At 49.4% G+C, this 22,783-nt stretch overlaps 10 protein-coding genes across 10 annotated transcripts; 4 read left to right on the forward strand and 6 right to left on the reverse strand.

Annotated features, from left to right (window-relative positions):
* Positions 1–628: 628 nt before the first annotated feature.
* On the forward strand, positions 629–4,558 carry V1508DRAFT_363895 (uncharacterized protein; the record flags this gene model as incomplete). Its single annotated transcript, XM_066937286.1, has 1 exon — positions 629–4,558. One exon carries the CDS (start codon positions 629–631, stop codon positions 4,334–4,336), a length of 3,708 nt encoding a protein of 1,235 aa, XP_066798873.1. The 3' UTR covers positions 4,337–4,558.
* A 303-nt stretch (positions 4,559–4,861) lies between these two features.
* V1508DRAFT_408911 (uncharacterized protein) lies at positions 4,862–7,365 on the forward strand. Its single transcript, XM_066939078.1, has 2 exons — positions 4,862–5,309; positions 5,385–7,365. The coding sequence occupies exons 1-2, from the start codon at positions 4,988–4,990 to the stop codon at positions 7,235–7,237; spliced, it is 2,175 nt and encodes a 724-aa protein (XP_066798874.1). The 5' UTR covers positions 4,862–4,987; the 3' UTR covers positions 7,238–7,365.
* Positions 7,263–8,809, reverse strand: V1508DRAFT_408913 (NIPSNAP-domain-containing protein). Its single transcript, XM_066939079.1, has 3 exons — positions 8,106–8,809; positions 7,958–8,052; positions 7,263–7,908 (listed from the first exon to the last, which is right to left on the reverse strand). The coding sequence occupies exons 1-3, from the start codon at positions 8,594–8,596 to the stop codon at positions 7,373–7,375; spliced, it is 1,122 nt and encodes a 373-aa protein (XP_066798875.1). The 5' UTR covers positions 8,597–8,809; the 3' UTR covers positions 7,263–7,372.
* Positions 8,810–9,087: 278 nt separating this feature from the next.
* V1508DRAFT_408916 (HSP20-like chaperone) lies at positions 9,088–10,026 on the reverse strand. Its single transcript, XM_066939080.1, has one exon. It carries the CDS (start codon positions 9,866–9,868, stop codon positions 9,278–9,280), a length of 591 nt encoding a protein of 196 aa, XP_066798876.1. The 5' UTR covers positions 9,869–10,026; the 3' UTR covers positions 9,088–9,277.
* A 190-nt stretch (positions 10,027–10,216) lies between these two features.
* V1508DRAFT_459217 (uncharacterized protein) lies at positions 10,217–11,274 on the forward strand. Its single transcript, XM_066942740.1, has 2 exons — positions 10,217–10,357; positions 10,420–11,274. Coding segments are annotated over exons 1-2 (681 nt in total). The 5' UTR covers positions 10,217–10,355; the 3' UTR covers positions 11,099–11,274.
* Positions 11,081–13,998, reverse strand: V1508DRAFT_408922 (Dolichyl-phosphate-mannose-protein mannosyltransferase-domain-containing protein). The gene is made up of 6 exons (XM_066939081.1): positions 13,627–13,998; positions 13,455–13,571; positions 13,243–13,394; positions 12,164–13,192; positions 11,459–12,111; positions 11,081–11,401 (listed from the first exon to the last, which is right to left on the reverse strand). Exons 1-6 carry the CDS (start codon positions 13,782–13,784, stop codon positions 11,270–11,272), a joined length of 2,241 nt encoding a protein of 746 aa, XP_066798878.1. The 5' UTR covers positions 13,785–13,998; the 3' UTR covers positions 11,081–11,269.
* Positions 13,999–14,100: 102 nt separating this feature from the next.
* On the forward strand, positions 14,101–15,858 carry V1508DRAFT_408923 (uncharacterized protein). The gene has a single exon (XM_066939082.1). It carries the CDS (start codon positions 14,367–14,369, stop codon positions 15,588–15,590), a length of 1,224 nt encoding a protein of 407 aa, XP_066798879.1. The 5' UTR covers positions 14,101–14,366; the 3' UTR covers positions 15,591–15,858.
* V1508DRAFT_103580 (HAD-like domain-containing protein) lies at positions 15,736–17,241 on the reverse strand. The gene is made up of 4 exons (XM_066935834.1): positions 17,004–17,241; positions 16,858–16,944; positions 16,236–16,802; positions 15,736–16,178 (listed from the first exon to the last, which is right to left on the reverse strand). The coding sequence occupies exons 1-4, from the start codon at positions 17,150–17,152 to the stop codon at positions 15,881–15,883; spliced, it is 1,101 nt and encodes a 366-aa protein (XP_066798880.1). The 5' UTR covers positions 17,153–17,241; the 3' UTR covers positions 15,736–15,880.
* An 872-nt stretch (positions 17,242–18,113) lies between these two features.
* On the reverse strand, positions 18,114–20,104 carry V1508DRAFT_401786 (HSF-type DNA-binding-domain-containing protein; the record flags this gene model as incomplete). The annotated part of the gene is made up of 5 exons (XM_066938440.1): positions 18,114–19,180; positions 19,241–19,313; positions 19,368–19,825; positions 19,880–19,947; positions 20,007–20,104. The coding sequence occupies 5 exons, from the start codon at positions 20,102–20,104 to the stop codon at positions 18,114–18,116; spliced, it is 1,764 nt and encodes a 587-aa protein (XP_066798881.1).
* Positions 20,105–20,738: 634 nt separating this feature from the next.
* On the reverse strand, positions 20,739–22,759 carry V1508DRAFT_363918 (Bystin-domain-containing protein). The gene is made up of 4 exons (XM_066937287.1): positions 22,074–22,759; positions 21,837–22,019; positions 21,643–21,787; positions 20,739–21,591 (listed from the first exon to the last, which is right to left on the reverse strand). The coding sequence occupies exons 1-4, from the start codon at positions 22,655–22,657 to the stop codon at positions 21,157–21,159; spliced, it is 1,347 nt and encodes a 448-aa protein (XP_066798882.1). The 5' UTR covers positions 22,658–22,759; the 3' UTR covers positions 20,739–21,156.
* Between the last annotated feature and the right edge of the window lie 24 nt (positions 22,760–22,783).

Consider the following 22,783-nt stretch of genomic DNA (forward strand, 5'->3'; position numbering starts at 1 on the left):
TCAGTTCCCGCATTTCGCCAGCCACGCACGCACCCTCTCCGCCAATTTCCCCTGGGCTCGCTTGCACTCTATTCTCCATTACACTTCCCCCCCACACACACTCTCTCCCGCCGCACTTGGCCTGTTAGGCTGCGCGGCGTGCTTAGTTAGTTAGTTAGCCTAGCTGCTTGCTTCCCGCCCTTCTCTCTGCGCCTGCGCCTGCCTCCGACCACACCTGACCGGTCCCCTGTCCATCTGTCGATCCCCGTGTCTGGCCTGCCGCGGTCTCCATGTAAGTAGTAATCTACTTCCTCCCTCGCTTCCTCGCTCCCTCGCTCGCCTTCTCTCCTGTCCCCTCTCTTCTTCTCTTCTTGTTTCCCCCCCCCGCTGCCCGCTCCGCATTTCTCTCTCCACTATATGGTGCACCTCCTCGCCCGGGGTTCGCCATCCCCTCCATCTTGCAAACGCGCCCTACATCAATCTTAAACGCGTGTCGCAATAGCTGTCGATACGACGTATTGCCCCGACTGAACATGCCTGGATGGCGCGTGGCGCCAGCGGACCGGACGACGCGGGGAATCGCGTTCGCGACTTCGGGGCCTCTTTCTTTCTCGCTTTGTCAAACACACGCTGACGAATTAGATGGAACATGTCTTGGTTCGGAGACAGCTTCTCCTCTGGGTCATTCGACACCGCCGGCCTGCAGCTTTTCGGGAATGACCCCTACGCCGGCTCCCTGCTCGGAAATGACTTCCAGCAACAACAGCAGCAGCAGCAGCAGCCACAGTCTCAGCACATGACCCCGACACAGTCAAACCAGCCGTCGCCGTTACTGGCCAACTTCGATCCTCTCACTGGTGTCGCCGGCAACCAGACCGGCCCCTCGCGGACGTCGTCGCCGTTATACTCAGTCGCACCCGTGGTGCCGACTAAACGCATGCACGACGGCCCTGATGTCTTCCCTAGACAACGCAACATCAGTAATCCATCCGCCGCACTTTCCCGCTCGCAAACGCCACAGCAACAACCGCCGTCACCACAGCAGCAGTTCCTCTTCCAGCAGCTGCATGACCAGTCCTTGGGTGGTGGCCTCAATCCGCAGCAGCAATTCTCGGCGCCGTTCTCTGCGTCGGCTGCACCCCAGCCAAATCCGCAGCAGGCTGTCGCCTCGCCGACGATGTTTAATTCTCCCGCACCCGGCCAGAATATGTATGCGCAGAATGGCGCCATGAACGCCAACGGGCTTGCGAACGCGAAATTGTTGACACTGTTGGCGCTGCAGCAGCAGAATCAGTCGCAGGTGCCGCAACAGCCGAATATGCAGACTCTGCAACATCTCCAGAATCAGCTGGCTGGGCTCAATCCACAGCAGTTGCGAATGCTGCAAGCCCAGGCGCAAGCTCAGGTCGTCCAACAGCAACAGCAGCAGCATTCCTCGCCTTCGCCGTCGCCGTCTACCTTGCGAGCCTCGCCTTCAATAGGTCACATGAACATGACTCCGCAGCAGGTGTTCTTGCAGAGTCAAAATCAACAGCAGCAGCATAGTCCGACCATGAACCCGACGCAAATCTTCTTGCAGCAGAAAGTGGCACAACAACAGCTGGCGCAACAGCAGATAGCGCAACAACAACCGCAGCAGCAATCACAATCACCGCAAGGACAACAGCAGTACCAGAACAAGTTACAACCCTTCCAGCAGTTCCAACAGCAGCAGATGCAGCAGCAACGAGCGGCCACTGTTGCTAGTTCTGGTGTGAACGCGAGTCCGACATTTACGCCGACGAGCAGACCTGGTAGTTCTGGATTCACCATGCCGCAGACGTCTGGACCGCAGAATATCTCAAGTACGCCTACGCATCCGCCTGCGTCCAGCACGACGGCGACCAAGGCAGCAAATTCACCCGATCAGTTCATGAGGACACTGCTCGAATTTATGCAGAAACGTGGCACACCTATAACATCCCATCCCTTCGTCGGCGGCCGTGTTGTCCCGCTACCACTACTATACGCCGTCGTCATGAAGAGCGGTGGTTCAGCCAAGCTTAACGCGGGCGGGATGTCCGCGCCGGCCCAACCGCAGCAGAAGAATTGGTACACGGCCGCGGCTGCGCTCGGGTTTAGTTTGAATGACATTCCAGACGCGCCGCAGCAGCTCGCCCAAGCGTTTCAACGGTACTTGCAGCCGTTCGAGGAGTGGTGGATTACGTCGCCGCAGCACCAGCAACAGCTTCGCGCGTTGCAGGCCCAGCAGCAGCAACAACAACAACAACAACAACAACAGCAGCAACAGCAGCAACAGCAGCAACAACAGCAACAGCAACAGGCTCAGCACGTCATGTTATTACAGCAGCAGCACCTCCAACAGCAGCAGCAACCGCAACAGCAACCGCAGGACATGTCGCAAAACATGATGATGCAGACTCCGATGTTGACACAGGCGCCGCCAGCCTCGTCCATGTCTATGTCCCCGCAGCAATTGCAGCAACAACTCCAGTCGCCTGTCGTCCAGCACCAGTCGACGATGCTGCAGCCGCCTCGCATGTCGCCCGGCGCAAATGCTCCTACTCCGGCGCATGTTTACGGGGTCAAACCGCCGATGCAGATGGCAAGTCCACCTCAGCAGGTACCCCCTGGCCCACCGTCATCAACTGCTCGTCAAGCGCCGCGAAATCGGAGTCGAAGCCGTCAAAAGTCGACCCATCCTGCATTACGCAATCTTGTCCCACCGACACCAGCAGCTCCACAAGTGCAAGCTCCGATTCCGCCAGTCGTGCCAGCAAGTGCAGTTCCTCCACCCCAAGGCACACCACCACAAGTCGCACAGCCGGTCATACCTCCACAGACCAAAGTACAAGCACCAGCGCAGGCGCAACCACCACAGCCCGCCGAGCCTCCAGCTCCGTCTCCAGAAGTCATTTCGTACGTGCCAAAAACGCGAAGACTTGATCTGCACGGCGGCTTCAATGTAAGCATACTCGCTGGTTTGGGTGACGAAATGGAGGCAGTGCGCGGCGATTTCCCGTTGTTGCAGGAAATGGGGGAGATTAACTTGCATGCCGTGATCATGAGTCTGCGCAGTTTGATCCCTGGAGAATTGAAGGTCGCCCTGGATTCTTTACTTCTGATATCAGTTGAGCAGCATCTTGTCATCCCGATGGCGGAATGTGAGGAGTTAGTTGATGCCTTGGTTGACGTTGGCGAGGACTGCGTGAAGCAGATTGAGAAGATCAGCACGGAAGACAGCCAGTCCGCAGCCACGAATTCTGTGGAATTTGATGCCTACGAGACTATGGTGGCTGCGACGAGGGAGGAATTCGAGGGCTTCGCGACGCCGTTGAAGCCTGGGTCTGATATGTCTACGGTGCAGAAGTTGGCGGACAGGCTATCTGCCGTGACTACGGTTCTTCGCAATTTATCCTTCTACGAGCATAATCAGCCGTTCTTAGCCATCTACCAGACCGCATACGGCTTTGTGATGGGTATCGTCAAGCAGCTTGGCAATGACGGATCATTGACGCGGAAAATCACCGCTGTAGCCCGTCTAGCGCTGGTTAAGGACATGATAGTCATATTATCCAATATCGCGCACGAGATCCGGTTGCGCAGTTATGATGAGGCAAAGTGGATGATTGCGCTTTTGTCTGCATTTGCGCCCATCGACCCTGTCGACGCGGAAATAAAAGGTGAAGGTAATGCAAAGTTGAATAAGGTCTGGGCTCCTTATGTCCCGTTCAAGCACAGGTACTTGGCACTCGCGGTCGATGTTCTGGGGAAGCTGCTTGCTAGGGAGTCTCCGAACTTGACATATCTTCGAGCGGAACTAATTCCGGCTACGCCAGCGACCGCGGAAACGGCGGCGCGCAATCTGAAGAAAGTGTTGCAGCTGTGCATGTGTACATTCCCGCGTCTTACCGACTCGCAATTACTCCCGCGCGCGTTTGAAGTCCGTAGACCTGTTCTAGAGCAGAGCATGTTCGCGGCGGAAATACTTGCGAAGGCCGTCATGGCCTCGGATATTCCGACTACTTGTACCGGGCCGATGCAAGATACGTTGGATGAGACTATTCAGGCCTTGGACCAGTGTGTCAAGCCTTTCCTCGCGCGTGCGGCGACGGTGTTGCAAGGTTTCGTCGCCGCGCCACCGCCGCCTGCGCATGGTCGGCATGGGAGCACCACGGCAGCGGCAGCGGCAGTGGCAGCGGCGGCATTACAATCGTCGAGCGGCGATGTGAATCCATTTGCGCGCGTGGTTCGGAAGGCGACGAGTGTATTGTGTATGTTGCGGACAGCTGCAAGCGGCGAAGCAGCAGCGAAGACGGCTGATGTTTTGTTGGAGATTTTAGTATTGAGAATGTAAGATTTTGCTTTTGTACGGTTACTCTTAGAAGAAAAATTTGCAATATTGGGTGTACGATACAAGATAAAATTGGATTGTATTATTATTCGGGACATTGTGATTTTGTTTGATTATATATGTGCTGTAAATGTTTTGTGTAATACTATGTATTATTTTTGTATTTATATATCATATGTTATATATGTACATTAGAAGCAAAAGAGCAAAATAGCCAACGTAAGCAGCACCGCGCGTAAATCATATAACAATCGGGTCGGACCATGGAGGACTCGCCATTTCGACGGCAACGTGGCGACTAGATTGCAAGTCTTAGTGGGATCTATTATTCTAATATATTACCCTTGGGGACGAATAATTATGAGCCGATACAGCTTGCCCCAGTCAGGGTAAGGGTGTCCAGCATTCCGTACATGCAACAAAAACAATAACCGAAAGAGGGAGCAGGCACAAGACCCTGTGAATTGTAAGTGATAAGTCCCAAATGGAGCATACGAACTCCCAAAATTGCTGCCAAAAAAATTGTATCTCGACCTATCGTAAGCGTGATTCGACTATCGACCACACATTGTACAGACAATTGGCATACTGAAATTACTAGGCATTGGGCAATATACGAGGACTCTTCCCGAACCGACTTTTTTGCGCGTCGTGATGTCAGTAGGCGCGCTTCTCGGCCGGCGATTTCGGGTTCGCCTTCTTGCTGTGTCGGCGCCCTGCAGGCAAATATCGAACGCGCGACCAGCTGGGGCTATGACGGACTCTGATCTGTACGACTTGATGGGTGACGAACAGTCAAACACAAACGAAACAATGCACCCATCCCGCGCGTTACCAGACGTATACGAGAACACGTGGGCTCGCAAACTGGACGCTGTCGACCCGCGGTTTCATCGCCACACGTTATTAGGCAAAGCCCGGTTACGATCCGTCGAGCTGCCGGAGGCTGTTAATACTGTTATCGGCGGTACTCCATGTACGTATCTCCCCGCCGTTTTTAATTATATTTTCTGGGGTTGGCGAATTCTGACGCGGAAAATATTTATAATAGCCGAAATGAAGCAGTTAAGAAGAGATGTGCAAATGATCTACCACCACGCCTCGCGAGCCTCACGCACCGGCTCCGCTGCAAAACCAGCGTCCAAATCCCTGAAATCTATTCTCGAAACTCCCCATCGCGGGCTAGTAGACGCCCATCTCGCGGCCATGTTCCCGCAGAACTTCACGTCCGCGCTCTACGCTCTGTCAGAGACGCGTAGGAGGCTTGGGCCGGCCTGGCGGCCGCGGAGGGTGCTGGATGTCGGGAACGGGCCGGCGACGGGCGTGTTAGCGTTGAATGAGGTCTTTGAGGGGAGTGAGAGTTGGAAGCCGGCGCGGATACAGTGTGTAGTTTTTGGCGATATGTTGATGGCGAGAAGGGGGATGCAGATGTTGGAGGAACAGAAGAGGGAGCATCTGATGAATAAGGCACAGGGCGAGTCTAGGACAACAATTAACAGAGATAATGTCGATTTAGAGGGAGGGGTGCGATCTGAACGAGATGACGAGGTCGCCACGCACTTCGCTGCGGATGGTGAAGGTGCTGTTGCCAGTGGACAGCAATCGGAATCATGGACAGCCGAAGCGGAGAACCCAACCATTGCTGACAATCTTGTTAATGACGCAGGAGAATCACACGGACTCGACCCCCGATACGACAACGTCAAGTTCCGACTCAACAGAATGCCCGGCAAAGAAGGCGGCAAATTCGATCTCATAACCGTCATGCACCATCTCGTTCTCCCTACAGAAAAGAAACCGTCCATAAGCGACAAACGGATCAAAGATCTTCTCGAGCTCCTCGCGCCTGGCGGCGTGCTCGTAATCGTCGAGCGCGGGAATATATTTGGTTTCGAACGTATCGCGCGCGCGAGAGAGCTGATTCTGCGTCCAGACAATCGTCGACCGACGTTATTATCTGAACGCAATCTGCGGAAGATGTGGGATGCGGATAAGCAGCTTAGTCCTGATGGCTTCTCAAAAGACTTCACTGGTACCGTGAATGTAGAGGAAATTGAAGAAGTATACGACGAAGAAGAGCTAAAGGATGAAGAACGCCAAGAACTGCAACAATTAATGGACAAAAATCCTATTCTGCCCGACCGCCGCAAGGTCTTTGACGGATTGCGAATTATCGCGCCGTGCCCGCATCACAGACAATGCCCGATGCAGTTTCGCAATGTGGACGAAAATGCGACGCGTAGTCATTGGTGCCATTTCCCGCAGATGATGCAGAAGCCGCGGTGGCTGATTGAGTTAAAGAAGGGAAAGTGGTTGGCTATGCAGTGGAAAGGCGGGAAAAAGTCGGATAAGCCTGGGCTTCGCATTTCTGGGAAGGGACGATCTGGTAGCAGGAACTTCGAAGTGGCTAGATTGAGCTACTTAGTCGTCCAGCGCGAGGAGCAAACACTATCTGACACTGAAGCGACTGGAGTTCAAGAACCGGTTAATCTGCCTGCACACGCCGACTTGACCAGGAGCTTGCACTGGCCGCGTTTGATTAATCAGCCCTTGAAGCGCGACAAACACGTCATTCTTGATCTTTGCACAAACAATGGATACATCGAGCGGTGGGTCGTGAGCAAGTCTGCAGGAAAGCAGGAGTATCACGACGCCCGCAAGGCCAACTGGGGCGACCTGTGGGCGTTGTCAGCAAAGACTCAAAATGTTCGAGGCATTGTCCAGAATCCTCGAGACAAGACGGAGAAATTTAAATATCGAAGTGAGGATCTAGATGAGGATGAGCACACGACTCCGATTGATAAGATGAACGAGGAGCAGGATGAGTGGATCGATGACTTGAGTTCGGAATTCACTGAAAGGGATGATGAGTTTCTTAGACGGCGCTATAACTATCAGTATTAATGCGCAACGACCGATCACAAGTATGATATTTGGGATATGCGGATTTTCCGGAGTTACAAAATTTATTGCATAATGCCTGTACATAGAAAGATTACAAATGTATTATAATCTCGTAATGGACATCGGCGCCGATTACTATAGAATTAGCAGGAAACAACCACAGATATGTGATAGAAAACTACTCACCTTTAAAGGACTGAATGGCAGTGCAACCAAAATCTTCGAATCCATTTTGTTGATCAATTTAACTGTGTCATGCACTGTATCCGCCCACCCAGGCAACTCCCAGCATTTCTCCCGGCTAAGCTTCCGATGCTCTAAATCCGCAAACTGCCATAAATGATGCACAGTATTAAGACTTCCCAACTGCGTAAACCACGCTCCAACCGGCTCCATCACCTGACGACGACATTCGATTCCTTTTTGCCAGCTCGTTTCCCATTCGAGAAGTCTGCCGGGCTGGAGGTCGTACGTGCGGAGCTCGAAAATGCCGCCGAGATCTCGTGGCGCGGCCGTTCCGCCCCAAAAACTGAACTCTTGCATGAGATTTGTATGACGGGAGCGGAGCAGTGGGCGAACTTTGCCGAGGTAGTCGATAAATTTATGATCACTGTGGATGCGGTAGTAGGTCTCATGGAAACCAGCATAGCCGTTATACTCCCAGATTGTGACTTTTTCAATTATTAGCATAGCGAGAGTAAAAGTTCAAAAACGGCTCACCAAATGTATCAAGATCTCCAACAACGCATCGCCAGCTTCCAACAAGGTGCACTTTATTGAGAGGGTCAGCAGCGATTTGCGGATAAATCTCAGATCTAAAAAGAGGTTAATCACGCGAGAGCAGTCCTAGTCTATGTTCATCACATACATCAGGTTGACATATTTAGGACTGCATTCAGGCTTCACCTGATGGAATGCAATCTCATGAACATATTTTCCGCGCATCAATTGTGTCGAATACGACCTCTCCAAGACCTCCTGTTCCTTCCTAGATTCTTCCGTCCCAAACAAGAAAGACTTGATCAATCTGTTTGCACCGGCCGCAACTTTAGCTGGCTTGGATTGCGTGGTTGTACTTTCTTCAGTGGATGGTTCAGGTTCGGCTTCAGTGACGTCAGGCTCCGCTTCCGGACCAAAATAGTGGCCCTTATAGAGAGGAGGCACGTTTCCGAACGAGGGCACTCGACCATGCTTGGACTCTTCGCGAGTGAACGCAGACATAGAGAAACAAGCTTTTCGGAGGCATGATGCTCCTGCTGTTCGTGCTGGAATCACTCGAGTGTGATGCACGATCCTCGGAGATGTGCAAAACAAGAGTGGCTGGAGCACATGTCGTGCAGAGGAAAGAGGAGTCGTCATTGCCTGAGGAATCCCGCAGCAAGTTATTTGAGATGGCTTCGGGCTAGAGGATTAGATGTACTAATGTCAATCCTTTCAGGAAAAGGCCGCCAAACGGATAAAGGAGTAACTCGTAAGTAGCGGATATGAAAACGAATGGGTTGGAAACGAGACAAGAACAAATGATAGTATTGGAGAGGTTACGATTGTAGTCTTAAAAGATCAGGACCAAGCGCGGAGCATGTGGCTGATTTGCGTGTGGGGTAACGCGGATTACCCTCACGTGTATCATGTAGCTCACTAATTAAACTCTTGCAATCCAAACTTTATTTTACCTAAATATGTCCACACAAGATCGCCGCTAATTAGTCCTCTGGGAGTGCGGTAACTGCATTTTCAATGCATACACCGTCTTAAACCATATCATATAGCTCGTGTTCATTCTACCTTAACAGACATATCTGGTACTATGCAGAGTGCTAGTCTTACGAATATTATTTGTCAGCGATTAACGCAACTAGTAGTTTTCTGATATTATTATGTAAAATATTTACAATGACCAACAAAATGCACACAAATGTCAACAATCAACAAGTACAATTCGTCATCCTCGGTCAATTTCCTTTAATTCCAAAATATAGCATCGTAATTCGTAATTCCAAAATATAGCATCGTAATTCGTAAATAGTCGTTGCCGACACCTTACTCCTCCAAGACCTCGATCCTCTTCGAAGTAGTCTCGCCGACTTTCGGCACTTTAATATTCAACACGCCATTCTTCAGTGACGCAGAAACACGCTCGGAGTCAACAAGTGACGGAAATTTGAACGCCCTAGAAAACTCGCCATAAACCCGCTCCGAAGCCCAGTATGTCGGCTGATGTCCTTGTTGCGCAACAGTGTTGTCTACATTGGCATTTGTAACATCAGTGGAGATCGACTCCTTGGCCTGCGACCCTTCGACGGTTTGCTGAGCACTTGGCGAGGCGTACTCCTGCAACTTCTCAATAGTACCCCTTACACTCAGTGTCTGTGGATCAATGAACTCGAGACTGAGGTTCTTCTTGTCGACACCAGGAAGCTCTCCTTGAAGGACAAACTCCTTGTCGGTCTCCTTCACGTCGAACGTCGGCGTTCGTGTGAAGACGGTATTCGCCAGGCTAGAGGAGAGTGGAGTGGGGAATGACTGATCAAAGAATGGATCTTCGAATAGACGGAATAGTCGCGACGATGGATACATAAGCTCACGGGCCGATGGCATCGCTGATGAGCCGAATACTCGAGAAAGCGACATGACTTTCAAATATTGTCGTGATTCGAATTCGCTTTGTGAAACTAAGTGATCGCAGAATGATTATTATCGAGTTGATACTTTGAAGACGAAGAATTAAACGATTGAGCCATGGCCGGATCAGACGGTAATATATACTTCAGGATTGCGCGATTCCAGACGATGCGACAGGGTTCGAGAAACCAAATAATTGCGGCTCGCGTGGTCATGCGCATCGCCACATGCACAGATGAACTAAGCGAAAGTGCCAAACGCCACACTATGCGCATTTCCAGAAAATTCCAAGGGTTTAGTAGTACGCGTCCGCCAGAACGCGTTAGGGAAAGTCGTTGCACATGCTCACCCCATAGAGACGAGCGTCACGATCTCGTCATACACTCACAGTCTATAGTATATTGCATAATAGATATACTGGTATTAACTACACCCACTCGCCTCGAACTATACAAGCCAGAAACAAGCAACGTGGTCTCGGTATCTATTTGTTCAAATGTTATTCGCACGCGGGTCGTCTGTTTTGTAGACAATGCTCGCTGACACATTTTCTGCCACAGGAAACTCGACTTAAAGCCTGAATTTCCGTACGTGTCGGAGTCAGATCCTATGCCTGTCTGCTCGTCATCGTTTGATCCATTTACGTCATCCCCACGTTTCACAGCTGCTAGTGATCTCAAGGGAACACAATCCCGAATCAACCATGATTCAGATGACATTCTAGAATCTGATGCACAGGACACCGGAACTTCAGCACCTGATTATGCTATAGCAGTCACATCATCACCTATGGCTGTCCTCTTAACTGACCCCATTGATGTCGTATACCTGCAGCGGCCACGAACACCAGAGGACTGCGAGGAGCCGGTAGAGGTGATTTGCGAAATCATGTTATCCCCGATAAATCGTAATTGTATCCGGAGACCTCCCGGGACCGCTCGGTCTAGGAAAAAGAATCCACTCAAGGACGATGTGACGGGGACAAAGACATACAAACGGCCCAAAGTCTGCAAACTTGCCAAACCGCACGAAGCGCATCAGCCTGCGGGCGATTTCATTACCGGCCGTCAGAAGCGTGCGGAGAATAGTTGTCACCTAGCCCCGGACCGCTTCGCCGCAGTACAAATTAATGAAAATAAGCTCACAGTTGCCGCATTGTCCTCCGAATGCGACTTGAGGATAGTAGACTTTCCCTCCTCGCCGCCGCCCAGGACTTCACACCCAGGACACACGTTATAATGCGGAGTAAGTTACAGTGGTATAATTGCTGATAATTGCTGTACATACATTTAACAATAAAGAACAAAAGAATTCGACTAATTCTGTCGAACTTGTCTGTATCTTAAAACTTATCATAGCCAATCCATCCTTACAGATATTGCAGCTCGTTTTTAAATAAGGCCTGACAAACTACAATTCGTCCCTTGGCGGTACTTCTTCTCCACTCACGTCGTCGGGCGACTGGAAAGGAGAGCTTTCACTCACTATGCTACCATTGACCGACGAGACATTAGCGATACTCGAGGCATCATAACTAGACATCTACAACATCCGTCAGTTACATATTACCAGCACTGACTAGGCTATCAAAAAACTCACATCAGTTGGGAAAGTATTGCAATCGAAATCCCAGTGTTTCATTAATCTCGCGTTCTCACATTCATCCTTTGTCCACGGTTCGGCATATGCCAGTGGCGACAGTGTCACAAATATATACAACGCAATGGCAAGTAATCCGATAGTCGCGACAGTAGTGATAGCCTTTTGCCGCAGCACGTTCTTGCAGAACAAGTCCCAAGAAACAACAACGGCTAAGATTGCAAAATACAAAGCGGGAAGGTAATGGTGCAAGAACAGCTGTCTCTTCATGAGGTAGAAAGGGAAGTAATGTAGTGCCCAGGCGACGACATTTGTTCCGACCTTGCCGCTGAAAGCTTGCACTGATGGGAGCGAGTAATCGTTATATCCTCGTTGCCAACGTAGGATTGTCATAATCTTGAAGAGGGCATAAATGACAAGACCAGCAGTTGAAAGCCACCAGACAAAAAGGTTGCCAACAAGGTAGACCTGCCTGTGATCTTTGATCCAGAAATTTATACCACGTCGCAAGTATGGCCACGCCTCTGGCCGAGAATCCCAGTTGTGAGCAGCAATTAAACCTGCATTTGTCTCCCACATGACTTTCTGCAACTCAGCGAACTTTTTGAAGAATCCGACCTTGGGATAGTTAACCTTCTCGGCATCTGCTGGTACTAAAAGACTATCAATAACTTAGCCATTGTCACGGCGACTACAACTACATACTCGTGGGATGCTCATTATATTCAATGTACCAAATGCTATTCGGCAGCGTTCCCTGTTTGGAACAGGTAACTTCCTGCTGCTCAAACGCCCAACTCGGCAGCTTGACTTTGTGCGAGAATAGCGCACAACCAGTAACGGTATGGATCAATCTGAATTTAGTCTCAATTGCACGAACATGCTCTTGCGCCTTTCCTGGCTTGGATTTGCTCTCCAAAATCTCTATTCGGAAGTTGTCGTTCGCATCACCAGCGAATCCTTTGTATCCATATGCACTAACTTCGTTCTGCCAATCCGCTTCAGTGACCGGTGGTCGAACGTCATGACTGTGAAGTCGTCGATAGGTTTTAACATGCTGCAATTTAATGACGTCGCCGTCCTTAAGGTAGACTGGAGGGAGTGCGCGTGCTTCCACCTCAACTTCGGTAATGTTTTCAACAAGCCACAAATTGTTGTCATCCTTGTGAGGATACAGTGTAATTTGCTGCTGCTTGGACCCACCAGGGTACAAATGGTCATGACTGTGAAGATAGCCACCCTGAGTGTTCCAGTGTCTTATCGTAATATGACTGCCAAAGGCCACATCAGCCGGAGTATCGGCCATTTTCTTATTGTTAAGGGTAGCTTGGAACTCAGAGCTCATGAATCCATCGCCGTCACCCGGATTGACGAGGCAAATGAAGTGAATGCCAAACATCAACATATAGAAAATAACGGGGACAACGATCAGAAAAACAGCACGCCAGAAAAAGTGCTTGGCATACTGCTTTGGTGTGACCGAGAGATCTCCAAGGAGTTGCCAGAGACCAGAAATTGTAGTGACACCAACCCAAGCAATCGTGAAGAGCCCGACCCATTTCACGCTCACAGTCGCACCAAGAGATAAGCCAGTAAGAAACAGGTACCAATACCAGGACGACTGGAATGCCGGCTGGTTCTGAAAGTTTGACCATGCGTAAGCTGTGAGCGCTGTAAAAAAGACTAAAGGTGAGTCAAGAAGAATGAATCGCGACTGAGTCGTAAGTGCGTTCTCTGCAGTATATTAGCTGAGCATATAAGAAGATCGAGCAATTCCACCATACCAAACAGAACGAGAAGCGCACCAAGAGATGCAGTCAAGCTTGCGCACCCATAAGCCTTCAGTGTCAAAAACGACAATGGGATAACAAGAACACCTAAAGTAGCTGGAAGAAGTCGCATTGCCACGTACGGGACACCCTCCTCAATATAGTCCCTGCACGAAGTAGACAGTGTCAGACTTGATGCGTACCATATCGATTTAGGATTCACCTACTTTCCTATATCTTTGAAATCGAAATTTCCGTCATAACCAGCCAAATAACCCGCTAATGTGATCAGAAGTTTTGCTAATGGGGGATGGACGTCCATAAAGTATCGTCCTTTGATGTATCTGGAATTATTTAGCCATTGACTATATATAGATTATACGACGCGTCGAGACAAACTTTGAAGCGAATCCACCAAAATGAACCTCATCGAACACAACGGATGAAGGTTGCCATATTTTGTACAGACGGACAAGAACAGCGAGACCCGTAATTGACAATATTGCGGCCTTATCTTTGGGGGGAAGCGTGGAAAATTTGGTTGAGGTGCTTGCCATTTTGCACAAGCACAGGTCATGCACCTTCCACAATATCACCTATACGCGGAAATGGAACGCAAAATCGGAGCAGCTGAGCCCGCGGATCGTGCTTCTACCGTGCTACCAGGGGATCTTCAAACTCAATCAATGTCCGACAGATCAGACGTTGATTGACGCGAAAAGAATCGAATGCCTCGCGAGGACAAACTCAGGGGGCTTGGTAGACGAGAACTATTATTTAAGATCCGATGTTCTACAATAGGGGTTTCGTGGCAAGGTCCAAGCCCAACCGTGCAGCGAGTGTGGGTACAACACCCTTGAAGATTGCTGGTTTCACCATCGCGCCAAGTCCGCGGCTCCTACAGACTACGTCAAATTTGTCGGGGTCGAACTTCCATACTGTTTCCCCCTCATTGTCTCTCTCTACCCCGCCTCAGCTCATACTCGCGAAGTCTCTCTACACGCTCTATAGCGTCCATATCTTTTGTCGTCGCCAATATTCGGACCGGTCCGACTAAGCGCCAAGCCCGTAAGGGACGCGCTCCAACGAAGAAGTATGGTGAAGCAACCGCTCGGGGGACGCCGTCTGCACCGGCAGATATGACGTCCGACTCCCAGTCATCGCTGACTTCCTTCTCTTCAACTTCCTCATCTTCCTTCACCTCCGATTCTGCATCAACTTCCTCGTCATCGCCATCGTCGCCACTGCCAAGCTCAGTAACCATATCTTCAATAGGCACTGCGCTACCAGACACTCCAAATGATGGGGTTCGGCTGCCATATTCATCATCGTATCGGTATCTGCCCACAGAGATCATTGAGTTTATTTTATCATTTGTGCCTGAGCCCTTTCCTGCTAGCCTCCTTTACATCTCGCGGGCGTGGTATCACGCCGCTCTCCCATATGTCTACCGTCGGCCGCGACTCTATCCCAAAAACTACTTCTCATTCGTCAACACTGTTTCTAGTAGCGACATACTCGGGAGCTACGTACACATCCTTGACCTTCGCTTCATAATCCAGTCCGGCAAGAACTCATACACATCTCGGCTTTTACGGCGGTGCTCAAAACACCTAGAAGAATTTTACGCTCCTCAAACAAGTTTCGGTTATGCACCGCTCGTCAGTGTCCGACAATGCGGCCGTCTCCGAGTTCTCGATCTGAGCCTCGTGTCAGAAACAGTCGATCTCCGAGAGCTTTTTCTTGCAATCCGGAATCTGCAGAAACTGACAGTTTTGCATTTCCCCCGTTCGTCGGTCTTTTGTGTGGATTTCGAGGACGACCTGTGGCCACCGAATCTCTCGCAACTGGGCCTCGCCGGAGGCATCTCAGACGACTTTTTATCGCAAACTAGGTTCCCTCACACGATAAAGACGCTGTCGATGGCGCATTGTCCTTTCGTGAAAACTGACTCCGTGAGATCATTGTGCCATCGGCTGGGCCCGTCGCTCACGTCGCTAAGAGTATTATTCCCTTTACCCGCACTGAGCTATAATTCACTGGATGCGACATTGAAATTTTGCCCATCATTGCGGAAATTGGTTGTGTCGACGGATTATATCACTCATCGCTTGCTCTCAGCAGAAAACGTGTCCAACCCTCATCCGTTGGAAATGTTGGATTTGGACTGTAGCGGCATGCTTGGACAATCGCGAAAAATCCAGGCTGACGATATTGCGCTTGCAGTGCTTGAGGGTCGATTACCAAAGCTACGAATTGTCAGGGCCAGCATTAAGCTGGGATGGACGAAAGATGATGAAGAGGTTAGCGAATTAATTGAAGTTTTGAGTGAGCGGGAAGGTGGAGGATTGTGGATTGCGTGATGTGTATTTAATGATTTGTATTGGGCGCGGGTAATAGGAGATCGGATATTCATGGTATGGTCTTGGTAACTTTGTTCACTTGCTGGCTTATTGTAAGTTATTGTTTTGATATGTGCATCAGTGTGTTCGTTTAATCCCTCGTTAATTTCGATGAACTTGTTTTGGTGGTCCATTATTGATTATGTATATAATCTAGTAATGTACACAATATAATCGATAAGTAATGGTTATGATCTATGCATAAAACATATGTAACAGTCTATCTACTCTATGCAAATCTTTAGGCACAACTACTTCAGTTTTATCTCGTTCTGAATAGCATGCATGACCGCCTCTAAAACATTGTCTACAACGATCTTGGGCTTGGCAGCGGCATCTAACTTGTCGCCATCCTTAAAGACACCAGTACGGACCAAAATTGAGTACCAACCATATCCATTTCCGCCAGTAATATCCGACGCCGGATTATCACCGACCATGTACACCCGCTTCAGCTTTCCATCATACCCAAACGTCTCTTGTCGCCATTCATTAAGCACGCCATGCGCATACTCATATGTGAAGAGATAGGGTTTGCCGATAATCGTCCTAGAAACCTCATTAGCATCATGAGCGGGAAATAAATTGTCGTTCAGCTGTACGTACGCCTGCAAATCCCGTCCAGTATAGTCCTTAAACACCTTCTCAATACAAGTCCTAAATGCACCCTGTCCGAATCGCGGAAGATGATACTCATTCGCCCACAATAAATCGTTATTCGAGAAATATATCGGTAAAGTCTGCTCCAATTTGCTATTCTTGGTACCCAATTTTCCACCTTCAGATGTTAACAAATCAACAATGACCTGCGTATCGCATCCCCAATCCCTCGAGTCATTAAACACCAGTATTGCATCAAACGGATCCTCGGACAGTGATCGCGCATGCCTGAGTTCATCTGGTGAGAACCTGTGGAACGGCCATATACTTCTCTGGGCGGCGATGACGTCGAGCGACATTGTGCAGTGCTTGAATCCGTAATCTTCGGCTACATGGCGGCATGTGTCGACATCGCCGCCGACGACCAGAACTTTGCTGTAATTGTCCACGAGGCGCCGGAAGGGAGTGTGGGATTGAATAAATTGTTTGGTGGAGATCTCAATGTCGAGCTTTTCGGACAAGTCGGCCACGCGGTCGACTTCTGATTTGCCACCGCCGTTTGTCAGTAACACCCTAATAATCCGTAAGAAACATGTAGTGATGAATATGAACATGTACAACTTCATACCAAGGAACTTTGTGTTCCTGGAGCAGCTTCAGCGCCTTTTTGCCCTCTGCCAAAGGCTTCGCGCCACGGACCAAAACACCGTCAATACTAAAGCCAATTAGTATAAACCTCACCACAAACTATACCATCCCCTCATTAAGACATACTCAAACGCAAATGCGAAATTCGGCGCAACATCAGTCTCGGTAGTCAATAACCTCCGACTGGCAACTTTTGTCGCTGCCAGAAATCCGCTTTTAAACACAGTTGGCAAGCATCTCCGTAAGTGAGTGGTATGAATCGTCATGTAAATCATATCGGACTAATCGTGAATTCTGTGGATAGTTGTATAATAACCGGAACTAACGCGTCTAATTACACGCGTGAATTATCCGCCGCAATTCGCCTCAAAGTCCTTGTTAAACGCTCTATATAAATTTATAGCCAAAATTTTCGAATCCAGAAAAGTAGTCGAACCCACAGAGCTGTGCAAATTATACTTCGATGCTAAGTATCGACAGTTGTCTAGACTTTATGAATTCAGGGAGCTCAGAACTCGAGCATTTGCCTCCATCCGGGTAATTTGTCAACAGTGACTCCGAAGAATATGGGTTAGGGCTTTGGTTCAGCGCTGAAGCAGAACTGTATGTACTATGATATAATGCGCTGATTCGGAGCACGCCGAGCGCCGCCGACATAGGCCGGTTTCGTGAGTGGCTCTTCACATCACCTGCTTCCAGCCCGACTCAACGAATATGCAACGAACGAGTCATGTGCTATCTAGCTCAGCGGCGGTCCGAGTGTTCACGATCATCATTTAACTGGATTGATTTATATATGGAAGCATGTAGCTTCACTCCAATTCCATCTTATAGATGCAATGGAGAATAGGACAACACATGATTATGTGGGTAAAAATAGCACTGTACAGTCTCCTAATACCTCGCCAAATTTGTTTCATTATTCCAAGCTGACACGACATAATTCGTAGCTCTATCTTTTTAACTGTAAAGGACCTACAAACAGGAGTAACCAAAAGCAGAGAGATAGTAAAGTTACAAATTCCAAAACGCCTCAAAAGAAAGTAGTTCTACCTTCAAATAAATTATCACCAATATGACTGTATGTAACAAGCTCTCATATCAACAGAGTCATTAATTAATCAAAATAAATAAATTCAACTCTAAAACGTAATTTTGAAATCACTCACTAGACGTACAGCCCTTGCTAGATCATATGTTAATGTACAATTCCATCATGCCAATCTCGGTAGTAAATTACGTTCCCTTCCGTCGCTTGCGAGTAGTCGACAACGGTGAAAGTGGCGGGCTTTCGTCCGCACAGTCCTCTTTCTCCAGCGGATTTAGCAGAGAGTGCACGCCCACGGCCACCGATTGTCTGGATGTCGAAGAATTATTTGGACCTGGGACGGATGAAGTAACGGACGGCGCTGACGTTGGCGTTTGTTGCTGTTGTGCTGACTGCTGGTGCTGTTGTGTATATATTTGCGGCTGCACTTGAGATGGCGGCACAGGCGGTAGCGGCTGTGATAAACCGGTTGGTGGTGGATGGCCATGCGCGGAGCCCGTGCTTGGCGCCGATGTTGGCGACATCCTTGGTGAAACCGGATGTAATCTGTAATGTTCATTCACGCTCGAAAATTGGACTGCAGGATTAATACTCTCGCGCCTCATACTCGCAATTCCCTGGAGAGGCTGATGTAATGGCGAAAGCGAAGCTGGAGATGGCGACAACGGCGACAAAACTTGTGAATGTGCTCCTAGTGTCTGAGAAGGATATGCCGATCTCTCGCCGCTGAATACGGAGTGTTCGTTGCTGTACATCGCACCGGGGAGTGACCGTCGCGGACCATGAATTGAGCCGGCATCTCCACTACTGTCCGTTGAAGATGACACATCGCTCCAACTCCGCCCACTGGGATCCGGTCCGCTGTCGCCGGAAGTATGCCGTCGTAGTGTCGGTTGTTGGCGGTGAACGTGAGATGGTGAAGGATACGATCCTGGCCGACTGCGCAACAGCGGAGGATTAAGTGGTAAAGTAGGTCCGTACTGAGACGTAATTGATACTTGATGAGACTGAGGAACAGACGTAACACTCAGTTGATTCAAGAGACCCGGACCAGTTGCGATTCCTTCGAGTGGTGGCGGGTATTGAGGTCGAAATACCGATTTTCGCCCACCGTTAACACGGTCATCAGGTCGTTGATGAGGCGAAAGATCACCGGCGGCAGATGATTCGACTTTCAGATGATGTGAATATGGCGCCAAAGACTCATCGACTAGTACCTGGCCACGCCTGCTCACGTCATCATGGAGTCGTCGCACTACGCCGAAGTTAGCTGTTGAGGTCGGCACGACCCAAATAATTTCACAAATAAACATACGTTCTGTTTCGACTGATGGTAGATCACTTCCAAATGGTAGACGTGCGACGATAGAGATCAAGCTTCTCAGCCACTAACAATAATCATCAGGCGCAAATCCCAGACAAAACACCCCACAACTACATACATCTTGACACGTCCGGACGGACTCCAACACCATATCTGATCTAGCCTGTAGTCGTAGTTGCGAATCTTGCAGCTGCCACATTGTATTTTCCAAAGTTGCTAGCCGCATAGCGTCTGTAGATTCGCCACGTATACTTCCTCGATGAGAAGCGGCAATGGCGGCAGTTGCATTTGCAGCGGCCAGTGCGGCAGCATGACTTGCCGCGCTGTCACCAAGGAAACCGGGCGAGGAATTATTTGGTAGTGCAGTTCCGCTTGGCGAGATTGGGGTCACCGGCATAGAGACTGAGCCGCTTTTGGAAGATGAGATCGAGTCGCGTTGGACAACAGATTGCCTTGATGCTCGGCGCCTGATTCCGCGTAATGATTCGACATCACCGCGCTTAAAATTGCCCTCTCCGTGTTTAAATTCCCACTGTCCAGAATCTGTCGTGGATCCCGCGTGAAAAACGTCGTTCACTATGCCAACGTCAGCAGAAGTAATTAATGTTGTCGAGGTTGAAAATTTCAAACCTTTGTGAAAGCCGTACATATTCAGTTGCCGGACAAAAGACGAGACATTGGTATGTTTGAAGTATTGGCTAGGTCTGTATTAGCTTGTCGTCTTTTTATTGGTACGTTGTGGCAAGTGCAGATGTACCTTAAAACCTTTGAAAACTCCTCGTTAGGTGTCACTACGAAGCTGTCATTGGTTGCTGTCCACGAAATGAGATGTTGAATTGAAGTATCCTCCAGCATACTAGATCATGTTAGCAGTCGGGCTTGCGTGACAAGCAAAAATAACAGATCGGGTCCGGTGATGGCATGGGATGGGCAGTAGGCCCTTATGCCACTGGTACGAACACGAACAAGCGACGCACTTGTAGAGCTTGTGGATAAATGCAGACTGGTTGACTTTCAGTTGAGCAGGCGCAGAGATGCCGGACGGGGCCGTAGTAGTCGTGCTCGCAGTGGAAGACATGCCAGCGGGAGGTGCGGCAGTGGTGGGCGCAGGACCATTGGAATCAGGGCGACCGGGGTCAAAGTGGGTCACAGCTGCAGTTGTCGGAGATGGATGGTCACCAGCGGATACGGTGCGTGGAGCTGACCTGGGTCGGTCTGGGGCGAGCGAGGACGGGGGAACTGTAGCATTGGCGCCATTCATGGACATAGTGTGTGCAGAGGGAAAGGGACCGGCATGTGGCAGTGAACAGGCTGGCAATGAGTGGATGCTCGACAATGCGGAGGTCAAATTGACAGAGCTTCGGATGGAGGTGCGTTTTGTGAGAGGGCTTGGGAAAGCGAAGGTGTAGCATGAGTTAAATTTGTATACCACAATCAGACTAGCCGATTAAAGTATTCGAACATCCGCCTCTGTCCGCGACGTTCGCCCCCTTCATCATCGTTCACTTTCTGTCGACCGTAGTCGTGCCGAAATTATCTACACTGAGCTGCCTTGAACGGTGTAGCCCATAATGCTCACTCAAAACGGCGCTGAACGCGCACTTGCGTCCTCGTCGTGCTGTGTGCCCATCCTAGATTGCTCGCGTAAGATAGACTAGAGTTGACAGAGTAGGCTCACTTGCAAGAATCGCAGAGATTTATGTCCTCGGAATTAAGCATGCAGAAAAGCGCGTACACTAGCTTACTAAACTTTACCGAGTCCTTCCTCGAACTCTCGGTCAACTGGTTATTCGAGTTACTTAAATTTTAACTGTCCGTTACATGAACCAACCCATACAAGTACAATCCACATCAACAACAAAACCCTATATAACTAATCATGCATACGCAAGTATCTAATGAATAATCTACTCAACCAACATATCTCGGGCAACGCCTTCTCGGAGCTCACGTCGGATCTCAGGACTGATCTTGGGATGGGTCCGCACCTTAACTACCTCTAAGAGCGCCTCCCGCTGCTCCTCCGTGATATCATTCTTATATCTCTGCGCAAATGTCAAAAACGCCTGATGCCATAGCACCGGTAATGACTGGTTCTTCTCGCCTATCTCAATAGAAGAGCTACGAAATCGGAGAAAGTGAAAGGCAACGCCGTCGACGACCTTGTAGGGCAAAGCATACTTCTTATCTATCAGAACTCGCATGAAAAGAGAATTCGCACCCGAGTACGTTTCCATCTCTGCTAGCCGGAGCAGAGCCGCAGATGAATGTAACGCTGGGATTGACACTTTCGAGAGCACAGAGCCAACAATAATAGCTTCTTTCAACGTGCACGTTCCAGACTAGGTACATATCAGCCATTAGCGCCTCACACTGAATCCAATATGACCTACCTCACAGAGTGGAAATAAAAATCCTTTGAAGAAGGCCGCGGGTTTGTAAAGTGACTTCTTCAGAGATCGGTATAAGTGATAGTTGAGCGTCTTGTTCTCACGAATATCGTCGCGTACCCGATCCAACAATATATCTGACAAAAATCTAAGGTGGCCTTAGCATTTGGGGAACACTCCACTTAGACATCACATACCTCTGCGACTGCTTGGACCTCAAGCTACTGACAAATAATTTGGTAGCTTCGTAGCATGCGTTTGGCGACCACGAATCAGGCTGAGTCAAGAAAAGAACATCTTCCCAGTTCTTCAGCGCCGGAATAATTTTGAACGCCTTAGGTAGCTTTCCTGATCGATACCGTGAAAGAAGCAAACCCACTCTGTGTTATGAGTCAGTATCACGTAAATTTCTTTCACAATTCGTCTGCACTCACTTGCCGTAAACTTCAACCACCTTTGGTGGAAACTCCGCTTCTTCTGGCTTTCCCTTGCCCTGTCGCTTCATGTCCATCTCGTGCTGTTCTAATCGCTCCATAATCTTGTCTGCCAGAGTAAGCTGTTTGCCGTTCCCTGGACGACCAACAACAGTGGGCAAAAACTTCTCAAACAAAGCACTATCTTCGTCTTCCAGCTCAAGGCCCCGTATTTCCTCTCTCTGAAATTCTTCGAATTCCGCATATTCTTCCTCATCGTCGACATCCTCGTAATCTTCAAATCCATCATCCTCGTCATCTTCCTCGTCATGGCGCGGCTTGTCCGTCACCTCAGGACTATTCTCATCATTAATTTCCTGCTGCTGATCCCTGGCAATCTGCAAAATCTTCCGCGACAACGCCGCATCAACGAATTTCTCGTCCTCATCGTCCTCGAGAATGTCGTCATCCTCTCGCCTCCGTTTGCCGCGAGAAGGACTCCTCAACTTTCCATCTCCTAGAGCCGCATTTTCATAATCGACCAGTAACGGGTCGTGGCGAACTTGTGTCGCTTTAGTGGCTGATTTAACAGACGACTTTGGCATGTTTATGTATTGTCTCTCATAAAATCGATTAGAATTGGAATACTCTGAGACTGTCGTAATGTATTCCCAGTTGTGCTCGATGAGTGATAGCAGATACGTTCGTCTGAAGGGAAAAAATTTAGAGGT

The sequence above is a fragment of the Lipomyces doorenjongii genome (genome assembly GCF_038497915.1).
Source record: "Lipomyces doorenjongii strain NRRL Y-27504 unplaced genomic scaffold V1508scaffold_2, whole genome shotgun sequence".
In the NCBI taxonomy this organism is placed as follows: Eukaryota; Fungi; Ascomycota; class Lipomycetes; order Lipomycetales; family Lipomycetaceae; genus Lipomyces; species Lipomyces doorenjongii.